Source organism: Cynocephalus volans, chromosome 1, assembly GCF_027409185.1.
Source record: "Cynocephalus volans isolate mCynVol1 chromosome 1, mCynVol1.pri, whole genome shotgun sequence".
Taxonomy (NCBI): Eukaryota; Metazoa; Chordata; class Mammalia; order Dermoptera; family Cynocephalidae; genus Cynocephalus; species Cynocephalus volans.
In genome coordinates, this window is record NC_084460.1 from 1,254,770 (window position 1) to 1,270,170 (window position 15,401).

The 15,401-nt window shown below is 45.0% G+C and overlaps 1 protein-coding gene across 1 annotated transcript in view; it reads left to right on the top strand.

Annotated features, from left to right (window-relative positions):
- ANO2 (anoctamin 2) overlaps window positions 1–15,401 on the top strand; it is a 317,511-nt gene that overhangs the window by 264,781 nt on the left and 37,329 nt on the right. The window contains exons 17-19 of the mRNA XM_063099698.1: window positions 3,860–3,971; window positions 6,445–6,502; window positions 6,666–6,766. Of these exons, the coding sequence (XP_062955768.1) occupies window positions 3,860–3,971; window positions 6,445–6,502; window positions 6,666–6,766 (271 nt within the window). The remainder of the gene's footprint in view (window positions 1–3,859; window positions 3,972–6,444; window positions 6,503–6,665; window positions 6,767–15,401) is intronic.

The following is a 15,401-nucleotide window of genomic DNA, read 5'->3' on the forward strand; positions in this document are numbered from 1 at the left end:
GAGGGCTCAAGTTGGAATACAACTTGTATCTCAGGGCATGTCTCTCCCAAAGTTCTCTGTACCCCTGCATTAGTCACTCATGCCTGGCTGCTGAAGCACATAGTGTAGAAATGTCAAAGACCTCCAAGGTTTACTTCCTGCTGTCATCGCAGTTCAGCCAGATGTTTGGAGAACAGCCCTCCACTTGGTGGTTCAGGGGTCTGGGCCTCCTCCTGCTGGGGGTGCTACAATCCTCTAGGGCCTTCAAGTCTTCCCTGCGACATGAGGGAAAAAGGCAGAGTGGAAGACCTTGCAGGCAGTGTCAAGGGCAAGGCTTAGAAGCAGCACACACCACAGCCACTCGTATCTGCGGTCGGAGGGACTGAGTTTGATGAACATCGGGCCTATCTCTGTCTCGCCTGCTCACCCAGAAGCCCTGGGAGGCCTCATGCACGTGGGAACCTCACATTCTGGAGTTCCTTCCCCTCCCATAATACTTGCTATAGATGGATTTTTCATATTAAAATCTGTACGTATCTACATGTATATTAATTAAATCTGTTTAAAATTTTTAACCAAATGCAATACTTCCTAAACAATGCCTCATGCAGGAGAAGAGCACTGTTCTTGGTCATTCTCAGTCCCCCCGTGTTTTCTTTGCTTACTCCCCATGCAAACCCCTGTGTCTTGGCGATCTTCCAGGCTGTCTCTCCAGATGCCAAGGGCACATTAGAGTCTGTCCATGGTGCAGGGGAGGCCTCAGTGCTTCAGTCTCCCACTAAAGGGTGGTCTTCACACATGAAGTGTGCAGGGCGGGTAGGCTGCTGGTGACATGCCAGTAAGAGCTGCTTTGATGCCAGTGGCATTACCTGCTAAGACTGGGGACTGTGCTCTAGCGTTGACAATGGATTAAGGGCTTGTTCTGCGTGGGATACTCAGTCACGGCGATGCAGTCTTCTCGTTGACCCCTTCTGCTATGAGAGGTACTCTGCTGCTCACAGGTAGATTTGCGAGAGACTGGCAGTGTGCAAAATGCTTTGCCTGGAGACCTTGCTCAGTGACACTCCTTGAGGGAAGGGGTGACGTCTCTGTCAGTCTTGCATGGTGCCTGCACACGGCGGGTACTCAGTGGATGTAAACTGGAAGGGAGAAATGTTTCTTAGGTGCATGATGTTAGGCTGGAGTGAGGGTAAGGAGGTGAGAGAGTGTATGACACAGACCTTAATGGGTCAAACGTCCTGATTCCAGAGTGTGCTGTAGTGAGCACTGTGTTCAGAGGCAGGTGGATCTGGGCTCAAATGTTAACTCCGTCACTTACTTGCTGTGTGATATGGATTGTGTCCCCCAAGTTTTACGTATTATAAGCTTGATCTCCACTGTGACTGCTAAGGGGGTGGGAAATCCTATTACGGTCATTGAAAGGTGGGGCCTTGAAGAGGTGATTGGATTGTAGGACCGTGCAGTAGTGAATGGATTAATAATGGTGGTCAGGATTCTGGTTCTGAGGACTTTAAAAGAAGAGCACATGAGAGGTTAGTCTCTCTCTGCTCCACCATTTTCTGCCATGTGAGATCCCTGGGTCACTGTCACCACCACCAAGCTCTCACTAGATGGATTCCCTGGACTTTGGACTTCCCAGCCTCTGAAACTGTAAGCAATAAATTTCACTTTTTTACAAAGTACCCAGTTCCAGTTATTTCTGTTAAAAGCAACAGAAACAGACTAACATACTGTGTGATCTTGAGCAAGGTTGTTAACCTTTCTGTGCCTCAGTTCCCTTCACCTGTAAAGTGAAACGTAGCATCTGCTTTACGTAGGTAGGTGAGGGTTAGAAAGATAACAAGTGCACACACCTGTGTACAATGTCCTCTGCAGAGCAGCTTGGCGCTCACACTCTTGTGTAGAACCCACATTCCCTTGGCCCACCCAGGAGGTCACCTTCAGATAGTTGCTGTTCGCACCAGTGGCTTTCTGTAGCTCTGCTTGCAGCATGCTCTGTTTGTGGGTCATGCCAGGCCCATGCATAGGACAGGCTGGAAGTGCCAGGGAGTTAACCCCAACCGTGACCGTCAGCCAGTGAGGGACTCCTGCTTGTCACACCCCATTGTGATAATTCTGAGATGTGCTTCATACAGTCCCTTAGAAGGTCCCCAGTGGGTTTGAGCCCAATTGCCTGTGGTGGTAATCTGTTCACAAACACATCTATATTGGGGTCTGTCCCTTCTCTGTCACACTGTCCCACTCCCTCACCAAGCTTTCTGGGAGCACCCCCTGAATAAACTACTTACTCCTGAATCCTTGACTTAGGGGGAATCTGAACATGTGAAAATGGGCAATCAGTGGTAGCTACTATTATTGTTCATTTTCAAAGGTCATGGACATAGTAATTAATACAGGGACACATGAAATACTATAGAAGAAAACAGAAAAAGATTATCACTAGCTGAAGGCATTTGGGGAGCTGCAGGAAGTCGATTATGGGTAGTATTTGATCTGGATGTTAGAAGATGCAGAGGATTTGCACATGAGGAGATGGGTCAGAGAAGAACATTACACATGGGAGAGAACAAGGTTTTGTGTCCAGTTCTTCAATGATTCTTAAAAGCTGTATGTGACTCAGGTGCAGGCAAGTCAGGTGGGCCCAGGCACCAGTCCCATCTGGACAGAGAAATCCTCTGCTGGCCTGGCCCTGGCCCTGTGCTCTGATGGTCAGCACACTTTCCAGCTATGCTTATCAGTCCAGAGGATGCAGGGGTATGCTTTCCTTCTGCCTTGAAGGGTGTGGTCCCATGCTACGACCCTATGTTGAAATCTTAATCCCAAGGTGATCGTATTAGGAGCTTGGGCCTTTGGGAGGTGATTAGGTCACGAGGACAGAGCCCTCATAAATGAGACTAGTACCCTTTTAAAGAGGCCTGAGAGAGCTGCTTGCCCCTTCCACCATGTGGGGATGCAGCCAGATGGTGCCATCTATGAACCAGAAAGCAGGTTCTCACCAGGCGCAGAATCTACCTTGATCTTGATGTTCTGATCCTCCAGAAGTGTGAAAAATAAATTTCTGTCTTGAATCAGCTACCCAGTTTATGGAATTTTGTTGTAGTAGCCTGAATGGATGAAGACCACCCTTAGCCTTTTATGTTTGCTAAGCCATTTGTCACGGTCTGTGGAGTCCCTACCTACCATCCTGCATGGCTGTCCTCTGGAGCTGCCTATGTGTTTCGAATCTTCTGGGGGCACCTATGGGATTTCTCCTCACTGTTCCTCAGAGTCCTTCTAGGAGTGTCAGCTGCCTCCTCTGCTTGGGCCTGAGAGAACACACTGGGGCTACGACCTGTGAGTCTGAGACACGGACCACGGCCATGTCCGTTTCGTGTGTCTTACCAATGAGACTTTATCATGTGCGCCTACCCAGAGGACATACAGGTGAATGCTTTCCCGCTAAAAATGAAGGAGGAGAGAGACAAACGATGTCACGGCACCCTCTTACCTCTAGTTAAGTGGCTAACGAGCCTTTGTGGAGGTGGCAATTACGCAGATCAAAGCCGAATTCCCCTTGGTGACGTAAGGGCAGTGTAGGAAGCTGCGCCTGCTCAGCCCCTCTCGAGGAGCTCTGTGCGACACTGTCCTGGAGTGGACGGAGGAGGCAGGAGGAAGGAGAAAGTGATGGTCCCATGTATCCTCTGCCTTCCGTAGCTCACATTCCTTGGCAGCCCACTGGGAGCCTCCCGGATGAATTCAATTCTAATGTGCCAGACAGAAGGGTCTCTTTGTTTCTACTGTGAAGAAATAAGCTGAGAGACCATGGCTTGTGTCCAGGTTGAAACTCTGGGGAGGGGAGAAATCTCACCCTGGGCTCATCACCTTTGCTTTTCTCTTGCAGAGGTTCCAAAAACAGAACAGACTTTTGAGGAGCGCTTGATACTCAAAGCTTTCTTGCTGAAGTTTGTCAATGCCTACTCCCCCATCTTCTACGTGGCCTTTTTCAAGGGGAGGTGAGTGTAATGGTATCACGCATGGAAAGGCACTTTGTCACTGAGACTGGGTCCTCCACTGTCAGGACAAGTAGAGTCAGTCTGTCCCCATGGTCAGCTCACATCCTCAGTCCCATTCTCCACTCCATTTCCACCTGGCTGCTCATGGAGCAGGAATGTTAGCACGAAATCATTCTGAATCAGTATCTTAAGATTCTGATAACCAGGGCAACTTTACAAGGCTTTGGCTCTGGGCCCTGACGGGAGAGTCTCAGAAGAATTTGTGCTTTTTCAATTTTGAGGATGAGGCAGGAGGGAATTCCATGTCTAGCTAGTGGCTCTTGGGTCTTGCGATGCAGTTCTGATGCTATCTACCTGGAGTCACACACACTTCACAGGTTAAGGGCACAGTCCTTCACAAGACAGCCCTCACCTCAGACACCAGCCACAAGCGCTGGGGTTTCCAAGCCACTTGCAGTTCTGACCCACTGGCTATAAATTCTGGGATTCCCACTACCCCCTCAGGTTCAGTAATTTGCTAAAATGACTCGCAGAGCTCAGAAATGTGCTGTACTTAACAGTTGCAGCTTTATAATAGCAAAGGGGCATGCATCCAAGCCAGCAAACAGGAGAAGCACAGATGGGGAGGTCCAGGAGGTCCAGGAAGTCCTAGTCATGGAGATTTCGTGTCCTCACGGCACGTCACTCTCCTGGAACAGCCATGTGTATGGCTCACTGAAGCCTCTGTGTCCAGAGCTTTGACTGGGGTTCATTAACTGCTTAGGCATGATCGATTGAATCATTTGCCATGTGACTGAACTCCTCTCTAGTCCCTCCCTTTTCCCTGAGGTCAGGCGGGTATCAGGGGCCTCAGAGCCCCAACCAACATGGTTGGTCTTTCTGGCATGGCCTGCCACCAACCTGAGTAATTTCATTAGCATAAATTTAGGTATAATCCCAGGGGCCCACCATGGATAACAAAGACATCACTGCAAATTCTAAAGATTTAGAGGCTTCTCTGAGGAACCAGGAATAAGGGCCAATAAAACTCTTCATTGTGGTAGGTCTGGATGTAAAATCACTGCAATAAATATTTTTTGTGATCACGCCAGTTAGCTACCTACTTTCCCAGTAGATTTCCCAGTAGAAATCAACCAACGATATCAGGAAAGCTTCCCTAAAACTAAAAGCTCCTCAGGCAGGCACGGGTAGCGAGAACTGCCATCATCCACATTTGATAATTACTTATAGATGTGTTTGTGACCCAAACCACAACCCCTTCCCCAGGACCTGTGCCCTTTGCTGTCTTGAAATTATAGTAGCAGAGAGACTGTCCATATTAATGAGTATATTCTTCTTTGGTGTTTTCTATTTAGATTTAATTGCAATAGCAAATTACATACATAAGATAATTTGCCCCCTCCCCAAAAGTGTCCTAACCCTTAGATAAACCTGCAGTATATTGGAGGAGATAGTCTTAAAAGCAGCACATGACAATCTGCAGTAAGTGCTAGAAAGGAGGTGTGAAGTGTTGGGGACCAACTACAAACAGAGACATCAAGAAGGCTTCAGAGAAGGAAAGAGTTAAGTTGAACTTTAAATGGATGAATAGGATTTCAGCCGGTGGACAAGAGGATGACATTTCACGTGAGCAGGATTCTTCTGATTATAGCACTGGTGCCCTAATTCACTTTTACCTCTCTGTTTCTCCCCCATGTCTATCTTATTATCCCCAATAAAATAGACTGTCCTTAGAAGAGGTGTGAGGCAGGCTGCTTCTATTCCTTGAATATTTTCAGTAAGAAGTCAAGATTTTTCTTTTCCAATCCCAGGAATCTTCACTTGCAACTTTGGTCCATCTCACCCTTCATTTCTTGGGAATCAGAAGCCCCCACTAAGGACTACAGCAGAACTCAGTTCTTGACCTTAGTTGAGGGAAAAAGGTGCACAGACTATTGTGTTCACTTAGAGACAATCCAAACTTCATTGTGTCTAGGCTCAGAAGTTACTGCACACACACACACGCGTGCACATGGACACGCACACGCGCGCGTGCGCGCACACACACACACACACAGACACAGACACACACAGACACACACACACACAGACACAGACACACAGACACACACACACACACACACACACACACACAGACACACAGACACACAGACACACACACACACACACACACACACACACACACACACACACACCCCTTCCCAGCCCCACACCAGATCCAGCCTCAACCCCTGCCCAGCTCACCCCATCCCCTGGAATTGGACTGGGTTAAAAGGTGAGCCCTAGGTGTTACAGGTGATTGCTAGCTGATGACAGGCTGTGAACTCCTGTTCCTGAGTGATTTAGCACCCGCGTGATCAGTGCTTTCAAGGGGGACACTGGGTGGTGGCTATTCCACCCAGAAGGGATGTCCCCAAGCAGCCCTGGCATTCTCTGAGAGTTTCCTAACTCTTCCCACACTGCTTGATTTCAGGTTTGTGGGCAGGCCCGGAAGCTACGTCTACGTGTTCGATGGTTACCGCATGGAAGAGGCAAGTACAGCCACTAGTGGTTCATGCCTGACCAGTGGTTCGTAGGTGCCCCTCCCGCACCCAGCCCCACTCTGTCCCAATCACAGCATGGCTGGATGGTGTGCTGCCTCTCTGAGCTCCACCTGGTCTAACCACTCCTTTCTGTATCTCCTCCTTCCTGCAGTGTGCTCCAGGGGGCTGCCTCATGGAGCTCTGCGTTCAGCTCAGCATCATCATGTTGGGAAAGCAGCTGATCCAGAACAACATCTTTGAGATCGGAGTCCCGTACGTAATGACCCCTCTGTGTGTCTCTCCTTGCTGCCAGGGGCTACCTCAGAAGGGCCAGCTTCTCAGCAGGATTTCCATGGCCTCTCCTCTTCTCAGAGAGCTTGGTGATTCACTCCTCTGTCCTTGTGCCTATAACTTTCCCTATAGGGCACAATGCCTCCCTCCAGCCTTCTTTGCCAATCTGATTTGGGATGTTTGAGGCTCGGAAAGATTTGCCACTTGCTTAAGTACATATAACTAGTAAGTGGCAGAGCTAGGGGTCAGATCTCTTGGACCCCAAAATGCATATGATTTTTAACGCATTTGTCCTCCCAGTGAATAAGTAAAAGAGACTTTAAGTATGATGGAGAGGTGAATGTGGAAGTTTGAAACATAATGAAGTCACTTAGGAAAATCTCTGAGAAGAGAACATGGGATATTAGTCTTAGGAGGGGAAGGATGAATAGCTGGTGAAACAGTATGGGTTGTTTTCATGTGGATTCTCTCTCCTCTCCCCCATGGTTTTATGCAGATTTTATAGAAGGACTTCTTTCGATCAGGTTTTGCATTGAGGAGTCATGAAACTAAATGCTGACTCGCAGGTACTAGGTCTAAAAGAAAAGAGGATGGAAAAAGTTAAAATCGCCATACAGGTCAAGGAAAAATGCACCCCTGCTGCCTTTCCTTTCTATTACTTTGTAGTCTGAAAGAATCTGTTTCATGAGGTGTTTTCAGCAAGCCCAGCATCAGAGAGCCAGAGAGCGACAGAAGTGATGGAGTAACTCTAATAGGCTGAGCCAGTTCTAAGGACAGGATGGACATTTTGTTCCAGAACTGTAGTTCTTTGCAAACCACTTGCAAGACTGACCATTCTGGGATGCAGTCATCAGACAGTCCCCTTAGGGTTAGTGAAGATTCTTTGACACATTCTGTCTCCTCTTAGAGATTTACTATGCACATTATATTAATGGTTCTGAGAAGTCTTCCAATAAAGAAACTTGTCTAATCCCTCTCTTTCCAACTGTATTTGTTCATGTTTTCTCCAGGGTTCTTAGTTGCAGCCACTGGAATTCACGCTGGCTAGTTCAAGCAGCAATGGAATTTATTTAAGAATAAAGTGGCAAACAGAACATTCTTTAAGGGCCAGCGAGCTAGGCTTTGAGCTAAGTTACCAGGAATATCACTGTCCACACTGCCAGAGGGCTTGCAGGGAATACCACTGCCTCTACCGCATGGCTCCTATGGTGAAGATATTTAAAAGATATGTGTAAAATGGCCCTTGTCTTCTCAGAGCTTAGATTATTCATTTGGGAGACAAAATAGACTGCATGTAACTGGGTGCTCTCTGACAGTCATGCAAACTCTATCAGAATTTAGAGTAAGTAAACATCAGGAATTTTGGAGCAGTCAAAAAAGGCTTCAGAAGCATTGGGGTTTCTTCCAGGGTGTGCTTGTGTCTCAGAAGAAGGTTGCCACCATCATGTGTTTACAGTATGGTCTGCCATTACCGTCTTTAAAGAAACAATTTCCCTTGGATACACATGTCTCTTCTAAATAAACAACAGACCGAATGTGGGCTTATCACAAACACTTCATGACCCTGGTGGTGCCACAGGTGGAGGAGGTAAGGCTCAGAGAGATGGCAGTTCCCTGACCCAGGTCGTGGGGCATGTCAGGGACATGGCAAGGGCAAGGTCCCTAAGTCCCTTTAACTCTGTTTAAAGATCACAGACTCCTAGGTTCCCTGGGCTGAATAGAACCATTCGAGGATGTATGGTCCAGTCCCTTTTCCATGTAAAATTGTACCAGAGCCATCTGCTTCCTTGGGGGGCTGTGAGTATCTGAAAGGTCCCCAGAGAAAGCTATTCTTTGGTCTTCCTCAGAAATGCATCTATAGAGCTGAGGTTATAATGGAGAAAACTTAATTTACCTGGAAAGGATGTCTTTTTTAATGAGATCCCTACTGTGAGGAACGAGCACCCTCAATATTACCTCGTAACACTGTCAGCCCAGTCTCACCATTAATCAGGCTGAACACTTGGGGTGTTGTTTTGTATACTGGGACCACCTCGGATGACACTTGGGCATGTACTTTTCTCGGAGGGGTACTGGCAGGAACATTGGTGTCTGGGTGCCTCTTTCCATGTCCCTGCTTAAACCAGCCTCTAGTCATCAGTTAGAAAACCATCCGTCTCAAGAAACTCAACACTGTGAAGCTTTGCCCTGGTCCATGCTTTCTGACTGAAAGTCACTCAGTGATAGTCAAGCAAAGCTGGTGGAACAGATGGCAGTGTTTTCTGGGAGCTTACCCTCTTAGACAACATTTGTTATGGACAAATATCCTGAGAATATGCAGATGGCACCAAAGCCACATGTGGCCCCTTCAAAGCTGTGAGGCCAGCCCTTCTACGTATGCAGCGGGGAAGTCTTCGTTCCCCTCAAAACGTCTGGGGAAGGCACCTGCCCTTCCAGTACATGGTTCTTCTGCTCTGGGTAGAACTGTGTATGGCTCGTGGGCATGAGATGCCAATTTTTTCATCCCTGAACATCTGCTCTACCACTTAGCCCATCTCTCTGGACCCAGAGGACTTTCATAGGGTGTAAGAGAAGCACGAACAGTGTGTTGCCACGTCCCCACCCATCTACTGCATCAGCTCCATAAGAGATGAAAATAACACATGGCAGTTTGCCTTGAAGGCTGAATTTTCTTGTGTATGCTTGACGTGTGTTTAATGCTCTGTGTGTTTAAAAATGTGCCATGCTTTAATCAATGGCAATTGAATAGTAACTCACAAAGCCATGACAGATCACTTCTCAAAGTCTCGCTGTCCTCATCTGATGAACGCAACGGCAATATAATCATCTCTAAGGTGCCTTTTAGCTCTGACACTCCATGGACCTCTCCTGTATGTAGTGAAGCTGGTCACTGCTGACTCCAAATACAAGCCACTTCTGTTTTAAAACATGTTTTCTCATTTCAGTTTCTGTTATGCTTAAAGGAGACACACAGTGTAATTATGTAGTTAAATTTAGTAATGTAGATCAAAACTTCTTCTACCAAATCTCCAAAGTTCTTTATAGTTCTACCAGCTGTATTTCGAGGTTTGGTCACATAAAATCACTATGAATATGATTATTGGATCTTCCACTCCCTACTCAGAATCTGCTCTCAATAAATTACACCCCTCCAAACACCTGGCAATATCCTTACGTATGATACTTTTTGAGAAACACAAAATAAGCAAGGAGAAAAGGTCTTTCATGTCAAAAGAGAAATGACTGTTGAGTATGACAGTGACGAAGGAGTCATGTAAATTACAAAAATTAGATCCAATGGCCCTCAACACATCTCTGGAGCATAGAGATTTAGTGACCCAAAAGATCTGGGTTTAAATCTAGGCTTTGCAATATACTTACTGTGTGATGCTGGGAAAGTTATTTTAGAAAGATTTCCATCTCATATGTCAAAAAAAAGCTTTGATAAATGCTCAGTTATCTAGACAATCAAAAATATGGACATCTGAGAAAGGAAGACCCATTCTTGAGGGTTCCAGGTAGCCAAGATTTTACTGTTTGTCATTAGCTTTTAGGGAATGAGACTGAAAAGATTAACTCAGGAGCAGTGTTTTTCTCTTCTGCTCTGGGCTCAGTGGCTTTTCTTTTGTAGTATATCTCTTATTTACCTTGAGAGCCTACATACATTTCTTTCCCAAAGGGAGATAAATATTAATCTTAAAGGCCAGATTTGATTTTTAAAAATAGAAGCAAGTCTGAGAAGTGATTGGTGATTGTGCAGATAAGCATATTTGGAGCAAAGCACATGATAAGAATATACATTTGTAAAGTTTATTGTTTTTAGTTCATTATCTACTTCAGAAAGAAATTTTCTAAGATTCTTCCAAGGAAAAATTTTAAATGTTAAAGACTATCTAATTGGTCTTTATTAATAGGCCAGGTAGTCAGCTGTAATTCACCTCTCTCCCTGAGGGTGCAACATTTTTATTAGACTGTGTGTGTGTGCATTGAAAAAAGTAACACAACACAATTTGGATGGCCTTGAGAATCTTCCAATCTAGCATTTTTCTTGAATTAGAACAGTTTCCCAATCTTCAGTCATTTATCAACTAACCTTACAATTTTCCCTCATATCTACCCAAACAGCTATTTGCATGTTAGTTTCTTCTGAACCAAGTCACTTCTTATTTAAATTTATAACATTTCTGAAAATGAAAAACTAACACTATATCAGTTACCATGAATAGTAAATAACAGTGAAAAGAAATACAACAAAAACAAAACATTATTGAACAGTCAATGACCTTGTTTCTGACCCAAGGCTCTTAGGTAAGATCTGCATTCTCTTTGTTAAAAAGGAAGATGCGCTTACATTGGGAGTTGTTCTAGGCCTACCAGTAGCAGCCTGGGGTTGCAGAGGGACTGAATGAGAGCAGAGGAAAAAATAACTCTTCCCTCAGGTGTTCTAAGGGGATGTAAGGCCAAGTGTAGAGACCTTCTAAAGGTGTCACGTAAACGGCTACTTCTACATCTGGCAGGAACCCCAGACAGGACCACTGTGGAAGCCCTGCTGTCCATCCAGGCATCTTCCACCAGCAGCAGCACTCTTCAGACCCCGGAGATGGAAAAACAAGATGCTTCAAAGGGAGGCAGTAGAAATGGGTATAGTGAGCACTTTAAGGCAGCTCTGTGACTAATGGCGTGATAATAGATAAAACTTGGTTGCGTGCATAAAACTTGTACTATCCCTACTCATGCAACCCCAGGCTTCTGGGGCCTGACACAATTGTGACAGATGCTTTCCAGAGAGGAGCCAGATGATTTTAAACATCATGGGCCCCAGAATAATGCTCACAGGCATCTCCTTCTGAGATGACTTCAGCCATGGTGAGCAGCATGGCAGAATCTGATCTTGTGCTATTTATTCTCTGAGTCTATTGATGGGGATTCCCCTTCCTCCCTGACCCCCCGCCACAGGATCCTGGTTTTCTCATATGTGTTTGTACAAAATAGGCTTTGGATCCAAGCCGTGTAACGTCCCTGAAATGTGCCACGCCACATCGCAACTTCTCGCTATAATTTTATCTAAAATTTAACTCCAGAATACATTGAAATAAAATTGGAAATGGGCCTCTTGGTATTCAGAGAGATGGATTTTCTATGAAAGGGTAAATACTACCTTTTTCGTATGCCAGATTCTTTCCTGGGGACATTTTGAGATGAGCAGAGCAGGCAGACAGATCAACACTTCCTCTGGCGAAATGTTTCTCCATCCTTATTCTTACTGTAAGCACCAGATCATATCCTTGAATAGCTGTAATATACCCCTGGACACAGCTAGTAACATTTCATAAACTTTCTGACTTCTTTCTATAAATGTGGTAAATATTACATCTCAAGACATAAAACAGTCTCCCTTTAAAACTATTGAGGCAGTCTGTGTTCTCCTCAAATACAGTAGAGTCCAGCGGTGAATCAGAGGTTGAAAGAATAAATTGGGACCTTGTCAGGTGTTGGGAAAAGGAATACATAGCTCAGAGGTTGATGTGTTCCTCATCTTTGGCCCATTTAGGGCTAGGTTCTGCCTTTGTTAATGAGGCTAAAGGCTAAGGAGCCAGGTCTGTAGAGAACTGCCTGGGGTGCACATTCCTGCCGTGGGGAGGCCCAAGATGTGACAGGCGATCACCACGGTGTGGGGTGCACCCATGGGGCACAGGCGGAGCAAAGCAATGAGCCTCCCAGACAGGGCTTCTGAGAGTTGTCATTAAGAAAAGACGGAAAAATAGCAGATGAAAAGAACAAGGGGTAACATCAAAGGAGTTATTTTAATGAGCAAGTGCATCATACGGTCGGAATCATCATCTGAAGCTTTCCAAAGGCCCATCTGTGTGTTATACAGCTTGCAGGATTCCTGTTAAATTCTGCTCTGGAGGGGCTTTCTGTATTAATTTTTTTTAATGGCCACTGAGATATCCAGGAGGGAAACTTCTGGGAATGATGGGTTCATAAGAACTGTTTGTGGGTTTTTTTACCCCCGCATCTTTTTTGACCTACCCACACTGGGAAGAACTTTGACCACAACGTCCTTCCTGTAGCTCCTTCTTCTTCCTGGGCCTTCTTTGCACACAGGCTCGCGTTGCCCTTCTGTTCCTGTGACTGCTCCTTCCTTGTCCTTTGAAGGCTCCTTTCCCTCTGCCCCTCCCGTAAACCATCGATGTCCCTCAGGGCTCTTCTCCACCCTCTACTCTATCCGTGTCATCCTCAGTTTGGGCTCCAGCTTCCCTCTGCATGATGGTTCCCAGATCTCTATCTCCAGCCCAGACCTGTTTTCAGAGCTCTGGACACATATATCCAAATGTCCGCTAGACGTCTCTGCTTAGTTGTCTCGTGGGTTCCTCCAGCTCAACGGGCCCAAAGATCCTCCTTGCCCTCCCCCTCCCTGGTGTTCTCTTTCATAGCCAACTGCATGCCTGCCATCCGCACATGTGCCCAGAGACCAGGGGAGCCATTCTGATTCTTCGTTCTCCTTCCCCTCCCACGAGCAGTCCTCTACTGTCCTCTTCGTTCCACTGTCTTCATGGCCATTGCCATTGCCCTAGACTGTGTTGCCGTAATCTGTCACCTGAACAACTGCATAATACGGGCACCAGACGTTGGATGCCATGAGCTTATGCTGCCTTACCGGTCATCCCGTTGTCTCTCGTACTCCATGCTCCAGGCACTGTGACCCCCTCAGTCCTTTCTGGGAGCCGCTCTCACATTTGCCTTGGGCTGTTGCATAAACAGCTCCCTGTGCCTCTGCCTTGGGTACCACCTTCAGTCTCCGTCTTTCCCTCTCCTCTGTCATTTTTCCATTATTTAGTCTTGGTTTACATGTCTCTTCCTCAGGGAGAACTTCCCTACCTTAGACCAGTTAGGATTTTCTGTTTTATGTTCTCACAGTCACCTAAACATCTTTCTTTATAATACTCACTGCACATTATTGGTAACACTTTAAAACGTCCACTTTCCAAGCTATATTGTCTCATCAAACACGTCAGATGTCTTATTAGTCACATTTATGTTTTCTTGGAGACCATTCTCTAGAAACTCTCCCTTCTCCTATTCAAAGCAGACTGTTCACAACAGTCTTCAATAAACCTTCTACAGAGCTATCAAGCTGAGTTAGGTCCAATACCCTTTTCATGGGTTTCCTGTTTGCTGAATTCTGTGTTTTCTTTCTTGCTTTATACCTTCGGTTGGTAAAATTCATCCTCCAGGAACTTCATGAGAATGGATGCACAGAAGGATAAGTTTTTTGAAATCTTGTGTGTTTAAAAATGTCTTTATTTTGTCTTCACACTCCATGTATACTTTGGCTGGATATAGGATATCCTGTGCTGAAAATTATTTACCTACTGAATGTTAAGTACATTTCCCCTTAGTCTAGTGTTAAGGACTGATGGTGAGAATTGTTTTATATATATATATATAGCTGAAACATAATTGATTGTACATTGTACCTATGTGAGGTACCACACTGAATGTCAATACCTGTATGCAATACGTGATGTCTAAATCAGGATAATTAATATATTCAACATTACACAATGTAATCATTGTTTCATGGCCCTTTACCAATTTCTCACTAATGCCCCCTTCCCCTCCCTTTCCCACCACTGGTAACCTCAGTTCTATTCTCTCCTTTTGAAAGTTCAATGCATTATTTTGATTATCGTATCTTTCTTTCTCTCTTTATTTGTTTATTTATTATTTTTTTAGCTCCAACTTAGGAGTGAGGACGTAGTATTTCTCTTTATGTGCCTGGCTTATTTCATTTAACATAATTTTCTCTAAGTTCATCCATTTTGCTGCAAATGGCAGAATTTCATTCTTTTTTTATGGGTGAGTAGTATTTCATTCCAGTCATCTGTTGATGAGCATTTAGATTGTTTCCAACTCTTGGCTACTGTAAGTACAGCTGCAATAAACATGGGCGTGCGGATATCACTTCAATATGATGATTTCTATTCGTTTGGGTATATACCCAGCAGTGGAATTGCTGGATCGTATGGCACTTCTATCTGTAGTTGTTTGAGAAACCTCCATACTGTTTTCCATAGTGGCTGTACTAGTATACAGTCCTATCAACAGTGTAGGAGGATTCCCCTTTCTTCACATCCTCACCAGCATTTGTTATTCTCTGTCTTTTTGATAATGGCCAGTCTAACCAGGATGAGATGATATCTCAATATGGTTTTGATTTACATTTCTCTGATGCTTAGTGATGTTGAGCATTTTTTCATCTGTCTGTTAAACATTTGTATATCATCCTTTGAGAAATGCCTATTCAGCTCCTTTGCCCATTTTTTAATATGGTTACTTGTTTTTTTTTTTACTATGAAGTTGATTGAGTTCCTTGTGTATTCTGGATATTAATCCCTTGTATGCATAGTTTGCAAATATTTTCTCCCATTCTGTAGGTTGTCTTTTCACTCTGTTAATTGTTTCTTTAGCTGTGCAGAAGCTTTATGGTTTGTTATAATCCCATTTGTTTATTTTTCTTTTGTTGCTTGTGCTTTTGCAGAGAGGTACAAGTCTAGTTTCATTCTTCTACTTATGGATGTCCAGTTTTCTCAGCTTTATTTATTGAAGAGGC